General features: G+C 40.1%; 1 protein-coding gene across 1 annotated transcript; it reads left to right on the top strand.

Annotated features, from left to right (window-relative positions):
- Positions 1–10,154: 10,154 nt before the first annotated feature.
- Positions 10,155–15,425, top strand: LOC139656982 (neurexophilin-1-like). Its single transcript, XM_071534660.1, has 2 exons — positions 10,155–10,244; positions 14,670–15,425. The coding sequence occupies exons 1-2, from the start codon at positions 10,155–10,157 to the stop codon at positions 15,423–15,425; spliced, it is 846 nt and encodes a 281-aa protein (XP_071390761.1).
- Positions 15,426–16,234: the final 809 nt, after the last annotated feature.

Raw genomic sequence — 16,234 nt, forward strand, 5'->3', positions numbered from 1 at the left:
CTTATGAGCGCTGTCCCGTCCGCGCACCGCTCACACACACACAGACAGACCTTGATAAAGAACTGCTGATTCAGTGAATGTGCCTCAAGACATTGCTATTGACACCTTACCCAGTTCTGTTCATTCTCTACACCCGCCGCCCTCCTCCTCCATCTGTTTAATGTCACCTCATGACCTGAAAATCAATGTGGGACAGTAACAAACTAAAAACCATTTCTGAAACGCAATTACGGACAGCCAATAGAAAGAGCCGGAGTGACCCTGTAACTACATCTTTTTTGTCTCAGCTGAGTTATTTATACCTTCGGCCGCTATATCATATTGATTACAGCTTGTCATAGGTTTGAGATGAGGTCCTGTGGGGTCATTGAAAGCAGAAATGGTGGTTTATTGGATTATGGGTTTAATTTGATTTCAGGCAACAACCACGCATAGTAATGGGACATGGCTCAGCTCTGCTCCCTCCCATTCCCCCCCACCATCCCCCCACCCCGGGTCAAGTCCACACTCTATTTTGCTCTCAATATGCTCTTGAGAAAAGAACAAACTTCATTACGTGCGTAAGAGCAAATCAAATAAAGGCACCAGGCCCATTCCCCCGTTCTACATCATATTGCTGAGTATATATTTTGCATATCGGCTTGGCGTCTCGGAAGAGGTCTGTGCTGTTTTAGGTTTCAGATCATGGATGTGGTGGGGGGTAATCCCATGCCAACTGATGATGTAAATTCATAGTACACCAGATAGTAATTAGTATTAAACTGATGCAAGTTATAGGAAGATAGGGTTGTTATGGATTGTTATGTTTGAAAATATTCATTATTTTGCTCGTATTGGTGGTTGTTATTGCCTTATGATAATCACTGACTGAAGGTCAGTATTTGCCCACCTTTGTATTCACCACTACAGCACTGCTTAAGACCCCTTACTCCTTTCTGTGCATTTTATTTCTTCATTCCTCCCCTATCTCAGTCCTCCTCCATTATTTGTGTGATTGATAGTTTACTGAATATCAGTGCTGGGTAAGTCACAGTAGAAATGAGTGAAGGCACCACACTGCATTCCTACACCTCCCACACCTCTTTTTGATTCCTTTTCCACTGTTCTCCCTACTTTTTCTCTTTTCTTTGGTCCTTCAGTAGAGCTTAGCTACTGTATTCCCATCTGAAGGTCTCTTTAACTGTATAGATAAACTGATCTGTCACAAATTTCCTACCAGTAGAGAGTAAGCTGTATGCAAAAAATGTCACAATGAGATGGAATTAGAAAAAGAGATACCTGAAAAAGATTGTTGTAGTATGACGGTAGTTGTAATAGAAGTGAATAGTCTGATAAGTAGCTCTAGTCTCTACTCCAAAACACTCTGAGTTGTAGCTTGAGAAGAGTCAGCTCAGTTAACCTGAACAAACGGTTAGCTAGCTAACTGGCCAGCAGACTCATTTAGCAAATTAAGTGATTTTAATATAAACATGTCACTACTAGCCAGTGGTGGAAAGTAACTCAGTACATTTACTCAAGTACTGTACTTAAGTACAATTTTGAGGTACTTGTACTTTACTTGAGTATTTCCATTTTATGCTATTTTGTACTTCTACTCCACTACATTTTAGAGGGAAATATTGTACTTTTTACTCCATTACATTTATTTCACACCTATAGTTACTAGTTACTTTTCAGATCAATATTTTATATTTAAAACATTTGATCACCTTTATAAAATAACTATGAAATAGCATTGTTATAGAGTAGACTACCCAAAAGTATAGCTAAATTGTTAAGATTAGCTTCACGTTGACAACTTTAAAATGCTGCTTACATGTACATGTATGTCAATAAATCAATATTAATATTCCAATAATGTATGAAAAATATAACTCTCTAAATGGGGACAGTTTGCATAATGAGTATGTTTACTTTGATACTCTAAGTACATTTTGCTGCCAATACTTTTGGCATACTAATACTTGTACTTTTACTTAAGTAAGATTTTGAATGCACTTTTACTTGGAATGGAGTATCTTTACATTGTTGTATTGCTACTTTTACTTCAGTAAAAGATCTCAGTACTTCTTCCACCACTGCTACTAGCCACTGCTAACGCTAGCTTAGATACGTGTCAATTTCAGATGTAGCCTACTGTAGGTTTACAACAACACAGTATTGGTTAGATACTATGGTTAGCTGGCTAACAAGCTGACATTATCTAAACACAAAATCAACCAGATGTGTCAGTGGTGAAATGAGCAGTTTCCAGTCAAAAACAACACATTTCACTGTTTCCAAAGAGCTGAGGACCTCCAATATGGCCGCCGGGTGTGTTGTCTTACCTGAAACCCCTCTAGGCGTAGACGTTTGAATGCTTCCCCTGGACAGTTCCTCATTGCTTTACTCACATTCATACATGTTGCATCCAGAGATGTACGTTTGAGTGTATTTTTCAGTCCAGGCAAAAGCAAAATTTCCCTCAGCAGCTAGAATTTGAATGCAGGCTAATGGAAATTGCTGCCAAATTTGTTGTGCCAGTCAAGTGCCTAAGGTTAAGTTTGTACTTAGTGAGCAAATACTGTTTCAAAGCAGCAATAGGGGGAACAACAGGATCAGTTGTTAACACCTCTTTTAACCCACTTTGATATCCATAAAAGTCAAAAAAATTAATGTTGTGCTCTCTACTACATCCTTTCAATAGCCTGGGAGATTAGAAGTTATTATTCAACATTACCCTAATCATAACACTAATTACATTAAATATTAGTCTCTTTACAGATGGCAACAGAATTAACTGTTAATTTATATTTAATGAAACTTATTTTGATAAGCATGTTTGCATAATTTGGATGATGTTTAATGACTCATTGTTGCTCCCCAGCAGAAACTGATCATTGCAAATAATGAAGCAAAGAACGCCATTACACGCATACTGTATACTTATGCCGGCGTATTTGCACACTGCATAATTCAACGTGATTTGTATAAATAATAATCCTTCATAATGCATCCCTTTACTTAGCGGAGGAATAGGAATAAGGTGAAGAAGTGGTTGCTTAAAAGCATTAGAGGCGACGGTGGGAGTGGTGACGGCGGCGGGTGCTGGGGGAGTTATTGCTCCACTTACTTTACAAACTGAAAATCTCATTAAGTGTGACACTGAAGATTAGTTGAGAGGGACCAAAGTGGAAAGAGAATGAACTCACAAAGGGCTGCGAGGAGGCTTTGGCTTTGTTTGCCATCATTAATTCAGCATTGAAACAGCTCGGGGGGAAGCTCTGAGTCGCTGATCAGAAGAGCTGCGGATATGACAGGCGAACAGGTGCCCTTTCTCTCTCCAAACGCTTTTCCCTTTTAGCTCCCATCCTCAGGTCTTAATTGAGGTGAGTTGTGTATTTGGGCCATCTGCGTGCTGACAAAATAAAGCCTGCTTTGATTTATGGCGCCTCGGGACATATTAGCTTCCAAAATTTTCACCAGCAAACCTCCCAACTCTCGGCCTGAGCAAACTCAGAGACATGTCAGTGGAGAGGATTGGTATTTTACTAGACTTTATACATCTGATGTGAAGCTGTTTTTTGATAATTAAGTATCTACATATGCACAGTGATTAACTCATTTGCAATACTGGAGAACGTTTGAGAGTGACATGAATGATTAATTAGAATAAAACAGAAACACTGGAAGGTGCTTTACTATAAAAGTAATGTGAATGATAAATGTTAATCATAACCATCACTATTGTAGTGTTGTAAAGGAGTAAATCACTGTGTATATGTAGATTCTTCATTGTGAAACTAAAATAAAGCATCTGCATATACAGTCATTTACAACACTGGAGAGCCTACAACAGCAATGTGAATGATAAATGTTAATCATGACTGTTACTCTGGAAGATTCCCCAGTGCTTTAACTCAGTTAATCACTGCGCATATATAGATGTGTTATTATGAAGATAAGATAATGATTGCCTTGCCTTTCAGCTGCTGTTTATCTTTGTGCATGTGCATTTCAAGAAAAGTCCTTGAGATTAAATTCCCCTGTAGCAGAAAAGGCATTTCATGTTTTAAATGACTGAGTAGACATTAAAATCTAACCTGAAAGAGAAATAATTTGTTTGAATATAAGCTCTGAGTGCCTTATAAAACAGTTCACTCCTCTACTCTGTCAAATAAACCGTTGATATGAATTAGGGTTTGATGATGTGGGTATTGACCAATCAGCATTGACCAATTGTACAATAAATATGTAATTGATCAAACTGCATCATATCCATCATATCAGAGGTGGACCACACTAACTGGACCGGATTTAATTTTTAATAAAAGGCCAATATCGGCCCCATGTATCGGTCTAACCCTTGTAGAAATCACTGCTGACATGAATCACTGTACCTACATACATTTTGACAATGATTTTGTGTTTGTGTGTAATGGGCATGTTCACATAGAGCAAGAGAGAGAAATAGAGGGAAAGGAACTACAAGATTGACACACACACACACACACACACACACACACAGTCTTCACATTTTGCCCATACACAGGGTGAGAAAGTCTGCTCTAATGATGCGTCTAACAGTCTGCTTACAAGACCATTAGGCAGTTCTAGTACATGGGCAAACTGTGATATTCCAGTACCACTTAGCAGCTGTATTACACCAAGCACCAATAGTTTAACTCAAGTCGTGTGGTGTGGGTGTTCATCGTGGTTAGCGCTTGTGTTTCATGGCCTATTTTCTCTCTGAGGAATACATTACTATATGGGATCTGGACCCTGGAAGTGAATGCAGCGTCTCAATTGGCACTGAAGGCTTTGGGAGTGAATGTACTGGTCAGTGAAGCAAAGCAGAAGACATGTCCGAGAGTGTTCTTCAATATCGAAGTCAACCACGCTCATAAACCCCCGGACTTTTAAAAGCAGTGACCCGAGAGATTCTTATTTGTCTGTTTTTTTTTTTACTTAGTCTCTATCTTTGTTGCTAAGTGCTCATTGCTGTGGTGTTTCTGCACTGCTCTTCCCAGAGATCACCTGTCAATCAAACAGTGTGTCCAGTACTGTGACTTTGTCTTTTTCCTTGGATTTTCTGTTGATGCAGTTTGAGTTTCTCTTTCCTTCGTCTGTTCAGCTGCGGTGGCTATCGCTGCTCATGCTAACTACCCAGTTCTTCTGTTGTCCTCTCAAGTGTTGTCTTCATTTTGGGGCTTTCAGCTTCTATGAGTCAAATAATAGAAGTAGAAATGACATAGCCTATGCTGAATTTGAAAAAAATATTGCTAACAACTATGGTGCGGATGTTGCGTTACGTGCTTTGTCTGTTCAGCCATGGCTATCGCTGCTCATGCTAGCTACCCAGTTCTTCTCAAGTGTTGTCATTTTGGGGCTTTCAAGTTCTATGGGTAAAATAATGTAAGTAGAAATGACATATGGCAAAATTATTGCATATTTTAACTTAATTAAAAAATATATATTTTGCTAACAGTGGTGCGGGTGTTGCATTATCTGCTCATCAAAAGCCATGAAATGCTGGAATGCTAAGCTAAGTATTGCTAGCTTTTTTTTTAGAGCTGCAACGATTAATCGATTAGTTGTCAACTATTAAATTAATCGCCAACTATTTTGATAATCGATTAATCGGTTTGAGTAATTTTTTAAGAAAAATAACAAAAAATTCTCTGATTCCAGCTTCTTAAATGTGAATATTTTCTGGTTTCTTTCCTCCTCTATGACAGTAAACTGAATATCTTTGGGTTGTGGACAAAACAAGACATTTGAGGACGTCATCTTGGGCTTTGGGAAACACTGATCCACATTTTTCACCATTTTCTGACATTTTATAGACCAAACAACTAATCGATTAATCGAGAAAATAATCAACAGATTAATCGACGATGAAAATAATCGTTAGTTGCAGCCCCACTTTTTTTTCATTGCAGCTTTAAAACTCATGAGAATAAATAAAGAAATGCGTAATACAGGAACCCTCGAAAGCAAAAATAATCACTATTAGAATTGGATGTAGTTAAAGGCAATCATTTTACACCCCTATTCATTTTCATGTTAGACTGGGCCAAAAATGTATCTCACACTTGAGAGGACGATTTATTCCAAACAAACCGGAAACATAAAACGCTTCCCAGGAAAGAGTTACCAAACACCGGGTGTTTAGAACAGACAACGGAAAAGCTTTCATGAACTGGATCTAGGTTGAATCACTACTGCTTTACATCAAATGGTGAAAAAGTAGTAAAACGTACATTTACTTATATGAAAATGGCATGGATTATTGCTTTAAATCTACTTTTAAAGTCTTGGATATGATGGATTATGATGCCCTGAATTGTGCTCTTTTAAGAAGACAAATGTTTTTGAAAGAAACTTTGAAAGGTCTTTAAATGACTCGATTTTGATTTGTGGGTTTGTACTGTACTCAGTTATTATTGACTTGGACATTTCATTTCCACCCGCTGAGAAGTAGAATAATAAAATATATCACAGCACTTGCATTGCTAAACATCTACGGCTGTCAAGAATTATTACTTAAAAGGAAATTGAGATCGCTTAGAAAACATCATAGGCGTACATATGCATGGTTTACCTTGTAAGGCCTTTTTAGCGTGTTCGTTTATCACTGTATGTGAGGACTCAGTTCTGTCTCGGACTCTTTGCTGAATTGGAGGTTAATTGTCTGTATGTTCAGGGTCAATCCGCCTCAGTCCTCCTCTTCTTATATTGTAAAACTAACACTCAAATTTCCTCTCTCTCTCTCTCTCTCTGTTTCTCTCTCTCTCTCTTTCTGTTTCCATTCTCTGGAGCTTTCATAAGTCCTCTTTCATACCCCACATTGTGCTCAAGCCTTCATTCTTCGCCTGGCATTTTATTCAAGCCAATGCCTCGCAGTTCCCTCAGCATGGGTATGATTGGAAATTTTCAAAAGGAGCCGGAGAATCTGGACCTCATCTCATCTCACGTCTTTTGTCTTCTGTCTTATTCGACAGCACAACAGCAAATGAGATGGTGTTGGCCCTGCTCATTCTCTAGGAACCAAAGCCCGGGATGTGATTCTGTTTGACTCCGCTTTTCATGTAATGTGTTTTATAAACTCGTGTTAAACGTGGAATTAACAATTCATGGTGACTTGATGTGTAAGTTCCTGCGGTATCTGTCATGGCAGTGCATCTGAATTAATATGCACTGTGTGCTCTGGGGCCATTTCCTTCTCCAGTCATTGAGGTGCAAATTACCAAAGAGCTCACAATGCAACATTATTTGCAAGCAAGTGTTGTGATTTGATTTGATATATCATTCCACTCTTCAGCTGGCGGCAATGAACTGTCCAAATCAAGAATACTTGTGAGTACAGAAAAAGCCACAAATCAATTACTAGAACAAATTAAAGACCTTTCAGGTTTTCAAGAACTATTTCAACAACATTTGTCTTCTCAAAAGAGCACAATTAAGGACATCATCATCATTTAAGGACAATCTATCATATCTAAGACTTGAAATGTATATGACAATGCTCCATTTTGCCACTCTCTATCATCATTTGATATAACACAATAGTGATTCAATCTATAGCCAGTTCATGAAAGCTTTTACACTTGCTGTTCTTAACACTCGTGTCTGGTAATAAACTTTATCATAAAAATAAACTGTATTTGTAAAGCATGTGTAAAGCATTTGTAAAGTGCTGGACATACAATGGAACATTAAAAGAAGTAAAAACAACCGATAAACAACATTTAAAACAATGAAACAACAAAAGAGATCAAAACAATGAGGCTAAAACAATAATAGATGGGTAAAATAGTTATTCAATAATAAATAAAATAAAGATAAAATGGGAAAAATAGTTAACACTTTACACTACAATAAGGGTCACTAAGTTAAGGGTTAGTTAATGCTTAATAAGCATTAACTAACCCTTAATTAACAGTTAACTAATGTGTCTGGTAATCATTTACTAATGGTGTTCATGTTAACTAAGGTATTAATTTATACATTATTGAATAGTCATTTTCATAAACTATTAAATAATGTATAAATTAATACTTTAGTTAACATGAACACATTAGTAAATTACACATTAGTTAACTGTTAATTAACTCTTATTAAGCATTAACTAACCTTTAACTTAGTGACCCTTATTGTAAAATGTTACCGAAAAATAATATAATAATAACAATAATAATAATAATACTAATGATAAAATATTGTGTTTCTAGTTGTCCTTTAAAACTATTTACAGATGAAGCCTGATGAATATGGAAGAGTATTCCAAATTCTGGGTGCACACAAACAAAAAGCAGCCTCTCCACTTCTCCTGCGCTTAACAGTGGGGATGCTCAATAAAGCGGCGTGTGATGATCTTGAGCAGCGACTTGGAACATTTTCCTCCAGGCATTCTGATAAGTATGCAGGTGCTAAGCCATGTAGTGCCTTAAAAACAAGTAAAGGGACCTTAAAATCAATTCCAAACGAGACAGGAAGCCAGTGTAAGGTGGCCAGTACAGGGGTGATACGTTCACTCTTTTAGCACTCTTGCAGCGGGTTTTTATGTTTCCGGTTTGTTTGGAATAAACAGAAGAAGAACCGGGTAGTTGAGCATGAGCAGCGATAGCCACCATGGCTGAACAGACAAAGAAAAGAGAAACTCAAACTGCATCAACAGAAAATGCAAGGAAAAAGACAAAGTCACAGCACTGGACACATTGATTGACAGGTGATCTGTGGGAAGAGCAGTGCAGAAACATTACAGCAATGAGCGCTTAGCAACAAAGATGGAGCTAAAATCACCATAAAAAAGGAATTTGTGTTTCAATATTGTATTTGGGGGGGATTTCATACTGTATCCTGCCCTTCAATCTTGTTCTTACTATTGTATCACCACTCCTGTAGAAAGGACTTAGATGTTTCTTGAGAGGCAGACTTCTCTCTTCACCCGATGTATCCATAGCATTGTCCCCGGGATTGTATTAGAGATGGCTCCGTCTGGTGACAGCTAGTCACAGGGATCTGATGGTTATCAGACAGCTTACATCGCACACTCACACACACACACACACACACACACACACACACACTGCCAAACGTCCTGTGTCAAATGACGTGTGACTGGAAACAGCTGAGACGTCTACAGGACAAACTGGAACAACTTCAGACCAGCAACTGAGAGCGGAGATCGAAAAGGTTGAGAAAGATCAAACTATTAGGAAGAGAACGGGGAGATGGAGAAATATACAGAGAAGTGAAAATGGAAAGCGAAGGGAAAACAAGTGTTGTTCTTTCAGTGAAATCAAAACACACCTACGCTATGACAAAGCAGGGAGCAAAGAGAATAATTTGTGCTGGATGCAGGGAGTGTGCTAACTGCATGTATCCTTTATTGAATTAAGTAGTCTCACTCAGAGGTGGAAAGTAACTAAGTACATTTACTCGAATACTGTACTTAAGTACAATTTTGAGGTACTTGTACTTTACTTGAGTATTACCATTTTATGCTACTTTATACTTCCACTCCACTACATTTCAGAGGGAAATATTGTAGTTTTTACTCCACTACCTTTATTTGATAACTTAAGTTACTAGTTACTTTGCAGATTCAGATTATTAATACAAAATATAATCAACTAATAAATTGTGATGTATTATTATAGATTACTGTAAGCTACCCAGCAGTATATAAAGTAGTGGAAATCAGCCCCACCTTTTCCAGCTGCAACATTAAATTGATGCTTACACATTAATGCATCAATAGTTATAATTCAATAATATAATATATACTGTATTATTCTGAAATGGGCCATTCTGCATAATGAGTACTTTTACTTTTGTTGCTTTAAGTACATTTTGATGCTAATACTTTTGTACTTTTACTTAAGTAACATTTTGAATGCAGGACTTTTACTTGGAACAGAGTATTTTTATACTGTGGTATTTCTACTTTTACTTAAGTAAAAGATCTGAGCACTTCTTCCACCACTGGTCTCGCTGCGATTGAGAAGAATCTTTCAAGAAAAACATGAGAAAACATTCAGAAAAATGACAAAATCCATGATAAATTCAGTCACATGTTCCACATACAGGGACGTACATCAAAGCGTGACACAGCATCGCTTTAAAATGGGTCAGACAAGAACATTTCTGCCTTCAAAGTGCTTTGCAGCATGTGTTCACACACTGCGGTATATGTTGTGTCTGGACTTAATAGTACTGACAGAGACTGTGCTGCTCGCCTTGCCCCAGCAGTCTTCCTAGCCTGGGGGAAACCAACTGGCTGTCTGGCCGGCAGTCAGGTATCTGCGAGGCCTCTGCTGGCCGCGGCGCTGGGCATGTTTACCAGATGCACCGTTCCCTCAGGTGAGCGCACTACAGCTGGCAGCGCCGGGATCCAGAAAACCCTCTGGCCGACCGCCCGAAAAACATGCTGGATGATGGGAGCCGGAGAACTGCAGAGATAAACATGTCTGTATGCACAGCGCAGAGCCCACCCACTGGACGAGGCAAACAATGAGTACAGATAAACAGCCGCGGCCTGCACACTTTACGCTCAATGGCAATCGTATGGCAATCCTGCAATTAGCTGGGATAAGTATAAAGGCTCGGTGATTCTTTAAAGGTGCGGCGCGCAGCATTTTTAAACCTCAATGCATCATTGTCAGATTAATTGTGATACCTTGGTATAATTACTGTAAACAAGTGAGAGCGTGGTGGAGACGATTGGTAGCCTCTGTCTCACACCGGTGGTATTGTTAGTGCTAGCGTGCCTCAAAATGAAGACATTCCCCATAAACCCCCCCGTTGCTTCCCTGGCGTCTTTGTCTTTACTGAAGAGGATCAACATGTTGGAAGTGATTTTTCCATCGGCCTTTCTCTCCTTCCACCATCTTCCATTGCCAGATTCTCTGAAAGAGATTAGCTCCGTTTGCTCTGGAAGAACAGCGCCCTCTTCCTGTTTTGTGCCGTAAAGCAATCCAGCAGTTTTCCCGCCAAATCCAATCTGGTCAAGAAAGGTCTGGCGGCGGCTACAAAGACGTCAGACTCCTCCTATACCTCCAGCTCCTCCCCCTGCATGGTTAGGGTTTGTTGGTCTTTCAAATTTTTCCAGGCGATTGGTCCATGGTCTTGGCCATAAGTTCCTGTTTGAACACAGCCATACTTTATACATTTCTCCAACCATACGTTATTCCTTAGACATGAACAATTGACAAAAATCGTCAAAAATCAACAATCGACAAAAATTGCGTCTTTGGTCGACAATTTTAATCGTTCTTAACAGTACCCAAGTTTATTCCCATAAATGGTAAATAATTGGAAAATTGAACTTTAACATTGTTCAGTGTTTAGTATTAGCAACTCTGAACTTTCAGACCTGTCTAATCTATGTAATAGAATTACACGATTTTTCAGAGCGTTTCAGAGCATAGATCATTCAGATTCAACTGATGAACTGGTTATGGTGTGTAAATCTACACACCATAATAATTATAACTAGAAAGTAGTTTACCATAGTTTGCTAGAAAGTCAAGATTGATGTCATAGATTGACAAGAGACAACGAGCAGGTGAAACAACAAACGTTAATTCCTACCGGTAACACTTTACAATAAGGGTACATTAATTAAGGGTTAGTTAGCATTAACTAACCCTTAATTAACAGTTAGTCTGGTAATAATTTACTAATGGTGTTCATGTTAACTAAGGTATTAATTTATACATTATTTAATAGTTTATAAATTAATACCTTGGTTAACATGAACACCATTAGTAAATGATTACCAGACACATTAGTTAACTGTTAATTAAGGGTTAGTTAATGCTTATTAAGCATTAACTAACCCTTATTAAGCATTAACTAACCCTTAATTAATGTACCCTTATTGTAAAGTGTTACCCTACCTATCATGAGCAAACTTAACAGTCAGAATACCTGCGTTGCTGTAGTAGATCCTCTACCAGATTCTCCACCTCTTCCATCTTAACTGTCTGTCGGGTGTGCTGTCTTCAGAGAGTGGGCGGATTTTGGGCGGAGGTGGGAGGAGCTGGAGGTGTCCTCCAACCCCGCCGCCCGACCCTTCCTGACCCGGCAGCACACAATGTAAAATGCTTTGTAGAGGCCGGTAGAGGCTGACAGTCCTCTCAGCGATGATCTTGTTTGCTTGATGGGGTGATGATTTATTGAAAATGACACATGTAGCACCTTTAACATCTATTCTGCTGTGCACGTCTAACTTATCTGCTGAGATGAATATAATAAGGTTTCGGGTTGCATCATTGTCGGTCTGTGTCGTTTGTGGTTTTCTACAGCTGGGTAGCTGCGCCGTAACGTCTTTAAATTGTTCAAGGGATTGAATTTATATGAGGATTTAAAAAAGCCTCTCCAGTCAAAGGCAACGGCAAAATCCAGTGCATTGTCTTCTGTTTTTATTTTCATTTTTTAATCATTTCCACTGAAATGCTCTGCAAGAATAAGGTCTTTTCTATATCCTCTTCATAAGCAGGCGCATTACCATAAATCCATCCCAATGTAATCCTGACCCTCAACCATGCTGTGATATTCTTTGGTATGAGAAGGCCATCTCACCTGTTTGAAAAGGGAATGATTGCTGAGTGCGTCTGACTCACCAAGCAAGTGCTCTCTAAGTTTAACCCTTCAGGCTATAGATAGATTCCCAGAGACCCTCTTCAGCTCTTGCAAGCGGGCTGTTAACTTCATTCATTTCCTATTCATTTCTTATCTCTTGATATTCCTCATGCCTAATGCCAGACATTTTCTCCAGGGACGACATGTGGTTTAGCAGTGTGTACATACCGTACAATTTGCTCCGAGTGAAATGAATTTCTTTTTAATTTTGTAGTTATTACAGGGGAAATTATTCAGATTAAATATGTATTCATTAGATCGTTTGTACCACTTAAATTTGACTAAAGAGCCAGTTTAGGATGGAAAGTAGCCCCCGATGACGCAGCTAAATCGTTGGTTGACAGATCCTTTATGTATGGGCTCTGGTTTCACAAAAGACAGCAGGGACATGGCCACACCACTTTTGGACGTTGCAGATTTGTCCTCAATTTTTAAATGTGTGTTTGTTGTTTCATGGTGTACTCTAATAGGAGGCATATTTGGCTCATAATAGACTGACAACTCACAATGTTTTAAAACTACACCAACTGTGAATGTGAAGCATGACATGACAATGAATGTTAGCATATAGGCATACAGTGTGACTGACCCTTTGTATAATTGGCACTCAATGCAGCAGCATTCCTTATGTAATTAAAACAAAAAAAATAAAGTAAAAAAAAACAACAACACCATGAATATTGAAAGTGGAGGCAAGGCAGAAAGAGCTAAAGCAGAAACAGATGGAGAAACAGCATGGGGGAAAAACACATACATTAATTTCCATTGTTGCCTCTATTTCACGAGCTTCTGACTCTTCTGGCTTTTTAATGAAAATTGAGTCATCCACATGATATTTGAATGCTACTTTATGCTTGTGTGGTGTTTTTTTTTTTTAGGGTTAAATATTTAAAAAGATAGAAAGTACATCACAGTTTTGCCGGCTGGTATGTCAAATGTTCGATGCTCAGAACTCAGATCTCAGAACTGCACTCCATCCAGATAGAATCGACAGGAGTATAGTGCTACGAGTCTTGTGGAACTATGTAGAAATGCAGAAAAAAGGGAAAAACCTAGACCCCCCACTTGCCCCCCCCTCCCCAGCCTCTCAAAACCAGAGTACATAGAGGTTTCAGTAGGTTGTATTGATGAAAGAAGCCTTCTGACTTCTTCTGACCAAGGGTAGAAGAAGTCACGGTTATTCTTTCCGACGTCAATCTGCAATTCAAAGTACCCTCAATGCTCTTTTTTTTCCCTTCTACCTTATCTGTGACATGCAGTGCAGGTATATTCTCCCTGTAACAGTATGTTTAAAGCTGGCTGGTTGCCCCGGCGAGTGCTGAGAGACGCGCTGTGAGGCAATTCAGTTCGAAGGGCCGACTGATTGGTAGCGAAACCTTATTTTCCCAAGTATCGATTCCGGGGGGCCAACCCACGAAATGCAAAAACCCCAGCAAGACGGATCTGCTGTCACGTCTTACAGTAGAAATCAGGCAATCAATGTCACATTCCTCCACTGGGGCCTGTATGAACCTAATTCCGCTCATCGGCGCTAAATAGTGAAAAACCCCGGGGTTCATCAATCATCAATTCAAGGAGCACTCTTTAGTTAATAGTCTGGTCTTTACCCACTGAACGGCCACTGCCTTTATCTGGGTGAGCCAATGGATACTCCCTCTCTCTGACAGAAAGAGGAGACTGGAGCAATATGTTTTACTCTCATTGCCGTATTCTTTTTCTCGCTCAGCTTGCCCCGCTGTAATTCCCAAATTGGAGCTGTCTCCTATCATGATTTGAAATTGAAGCTTGCAGCAAGATTGATTATCTCTACCCCCCCCACGGAATACATTTGATTGGTCTATTCTGTGGAAACCAGTATGCTTGAATGTGAAGTCAATATTTCCTGAATGCGATATAGATAAGTAATATCTCACGACGCATCACCTCGCCCAATATAGGAGTGTGTTTGATCGTTTCCCGCTGTGCGTCTCGTCACGGGAACTCGGCGAGAACGCGTTAAAAAACCAGCTGATGCCGTGTTTTCTCTTCCCTCTTCACAGGTTACGAGTGCCCACGCCTCCAAGTCGGACATCGTCAAGTCGGGGAGCCCCAAATCCACGCTAAAGCACATATGGACAGAAAGCAGTAAGGATATGTCCATCAGTAGGCTGCTGTCACAGACTCTGCACGGCAAAGAGAACAGCACAGCCTTGGACCTTCGCTATGACACTCCAGAGCCCTACTCTGAGCAGGACCTGTGGGACTGGCTGAGGAACTCCACGGACCTGCAGGACTCCCGGCCGCGGGCCAAGCGGCGGCCCATGGTCAAGACGGGCAAGTTCAAGAAGATGTTCGGCTGGGGGGACTTCCACTCCAACATCAAGACGGTCAAGCTCAACCTGCTGATCACCGGCAAGATCGTGGATCACGGCAACGGCACCTTCAGCGTCTACTTCCGCCACAACTCCACGGGCCAGGGTAACGTGTCCGTCAGCCTGGTCCCCCCGACCAAGATCGTGGAGTTCGACGTGGCGGCACAGCAGTCCGTCATCGACGCCAAGGACTCCAAGTCCTTCAACTGCCGCATAGAGTACGAGAAGGTGGAGAAGGGCGCGCGGAACACGCTCTGCAACTTCGACCCGTCCAAGACCTGCTACCAGGAGCAGACCCAGAGCCACGTCTCCTGGCTCTGCTCCAAACCCTTCAAAGTCATCTGCATCTTCATTTCCTTCTACAGCACCGACTATAAACTGGTGCAGAAAGTGTGCCCAGACTACAACTACCACAGTGACACTCCCTATTTCCCCTCTGGCTGATGTTCCCCCACACACTCAATCATAGTGGACCCGTGAAGCACAGACTGGGGCTTCTACCCATCCCAGAGAAATGTGTATGTTAGCTGTACTGTCCCTAAACATGTCCATACCATTTGATTACCAATTGAGATGTCAGCCATCTCAATGGATTGCCCAGTTGTCAAATTCTGGATTTTACAGACAGAGCAGTTCTTGTTAACTGTTAAGAGAGGGACTGTAATATGATATGCTTTAAAAAAAAAAAGAAATGACCTGAAAAATGATGCGGTTATTATGATTATTATCAGTTAGGAATTTGTTCATGAATTCTGTTTTTCCCCTGTTGATTTCCAACCATGTGTAGATAGCAGGGGCTTATTGGTCCTTTTGTGGTTGTTATCAGTATTTAAACACTGCCCTTAGTTGTTTGCTTTGATGTTTAATTCACACTCCTTGTCCAACTGTACGTTAATAACTTTGTTTTCTTCTTTCGCTATATTCTAAGTACAATGTGTTAACTCTCTGGACAACAACGTGCGGACTTGTTTGCCCCTGCTGTGCTATTTATTCTCTGCAGTTTGTTCTGCGCCACCGGAAAACAAAATCAACTCCTCGTGAAAGATTCCCATCCATTTTTACAAATAACCTGCAAGACAGCTGAAAAAAAGGGGGATGGTGAAAGATTCAAAGGCGATACGGATGCTGTCGGAAAAACTGGAGAGGGTCGTACCTCGCGTAGGGACGAGCTGGGATTGAGCAGACTTCTCCCTCAGGCATGTTTAACTCAAGAAGGAAAATGTGTTAACATGTTCAGATACTATAACACTGTC

The sequence above is a fragment of the Centroberyx affinis genome, unplaced genomic scaffold (assembly GCF_046629955.1).
Source record: "Centroberyx affinis isolate AG114_WGS23_722 - 3 ecotype Tasmania unplaced genomic scaffold, CSIRO-AGI_Caff_v1 ptg002594l_1, whole genome shotgun sequence".
In the NCBI taxonomy this organism is placed as follows: domain Eukaryota; kingdom Metazoa; phylum Chordata; class Actinopteri; order Beryciformes; family Berycidae; genus Centroberyx; species Centroberyx affinis.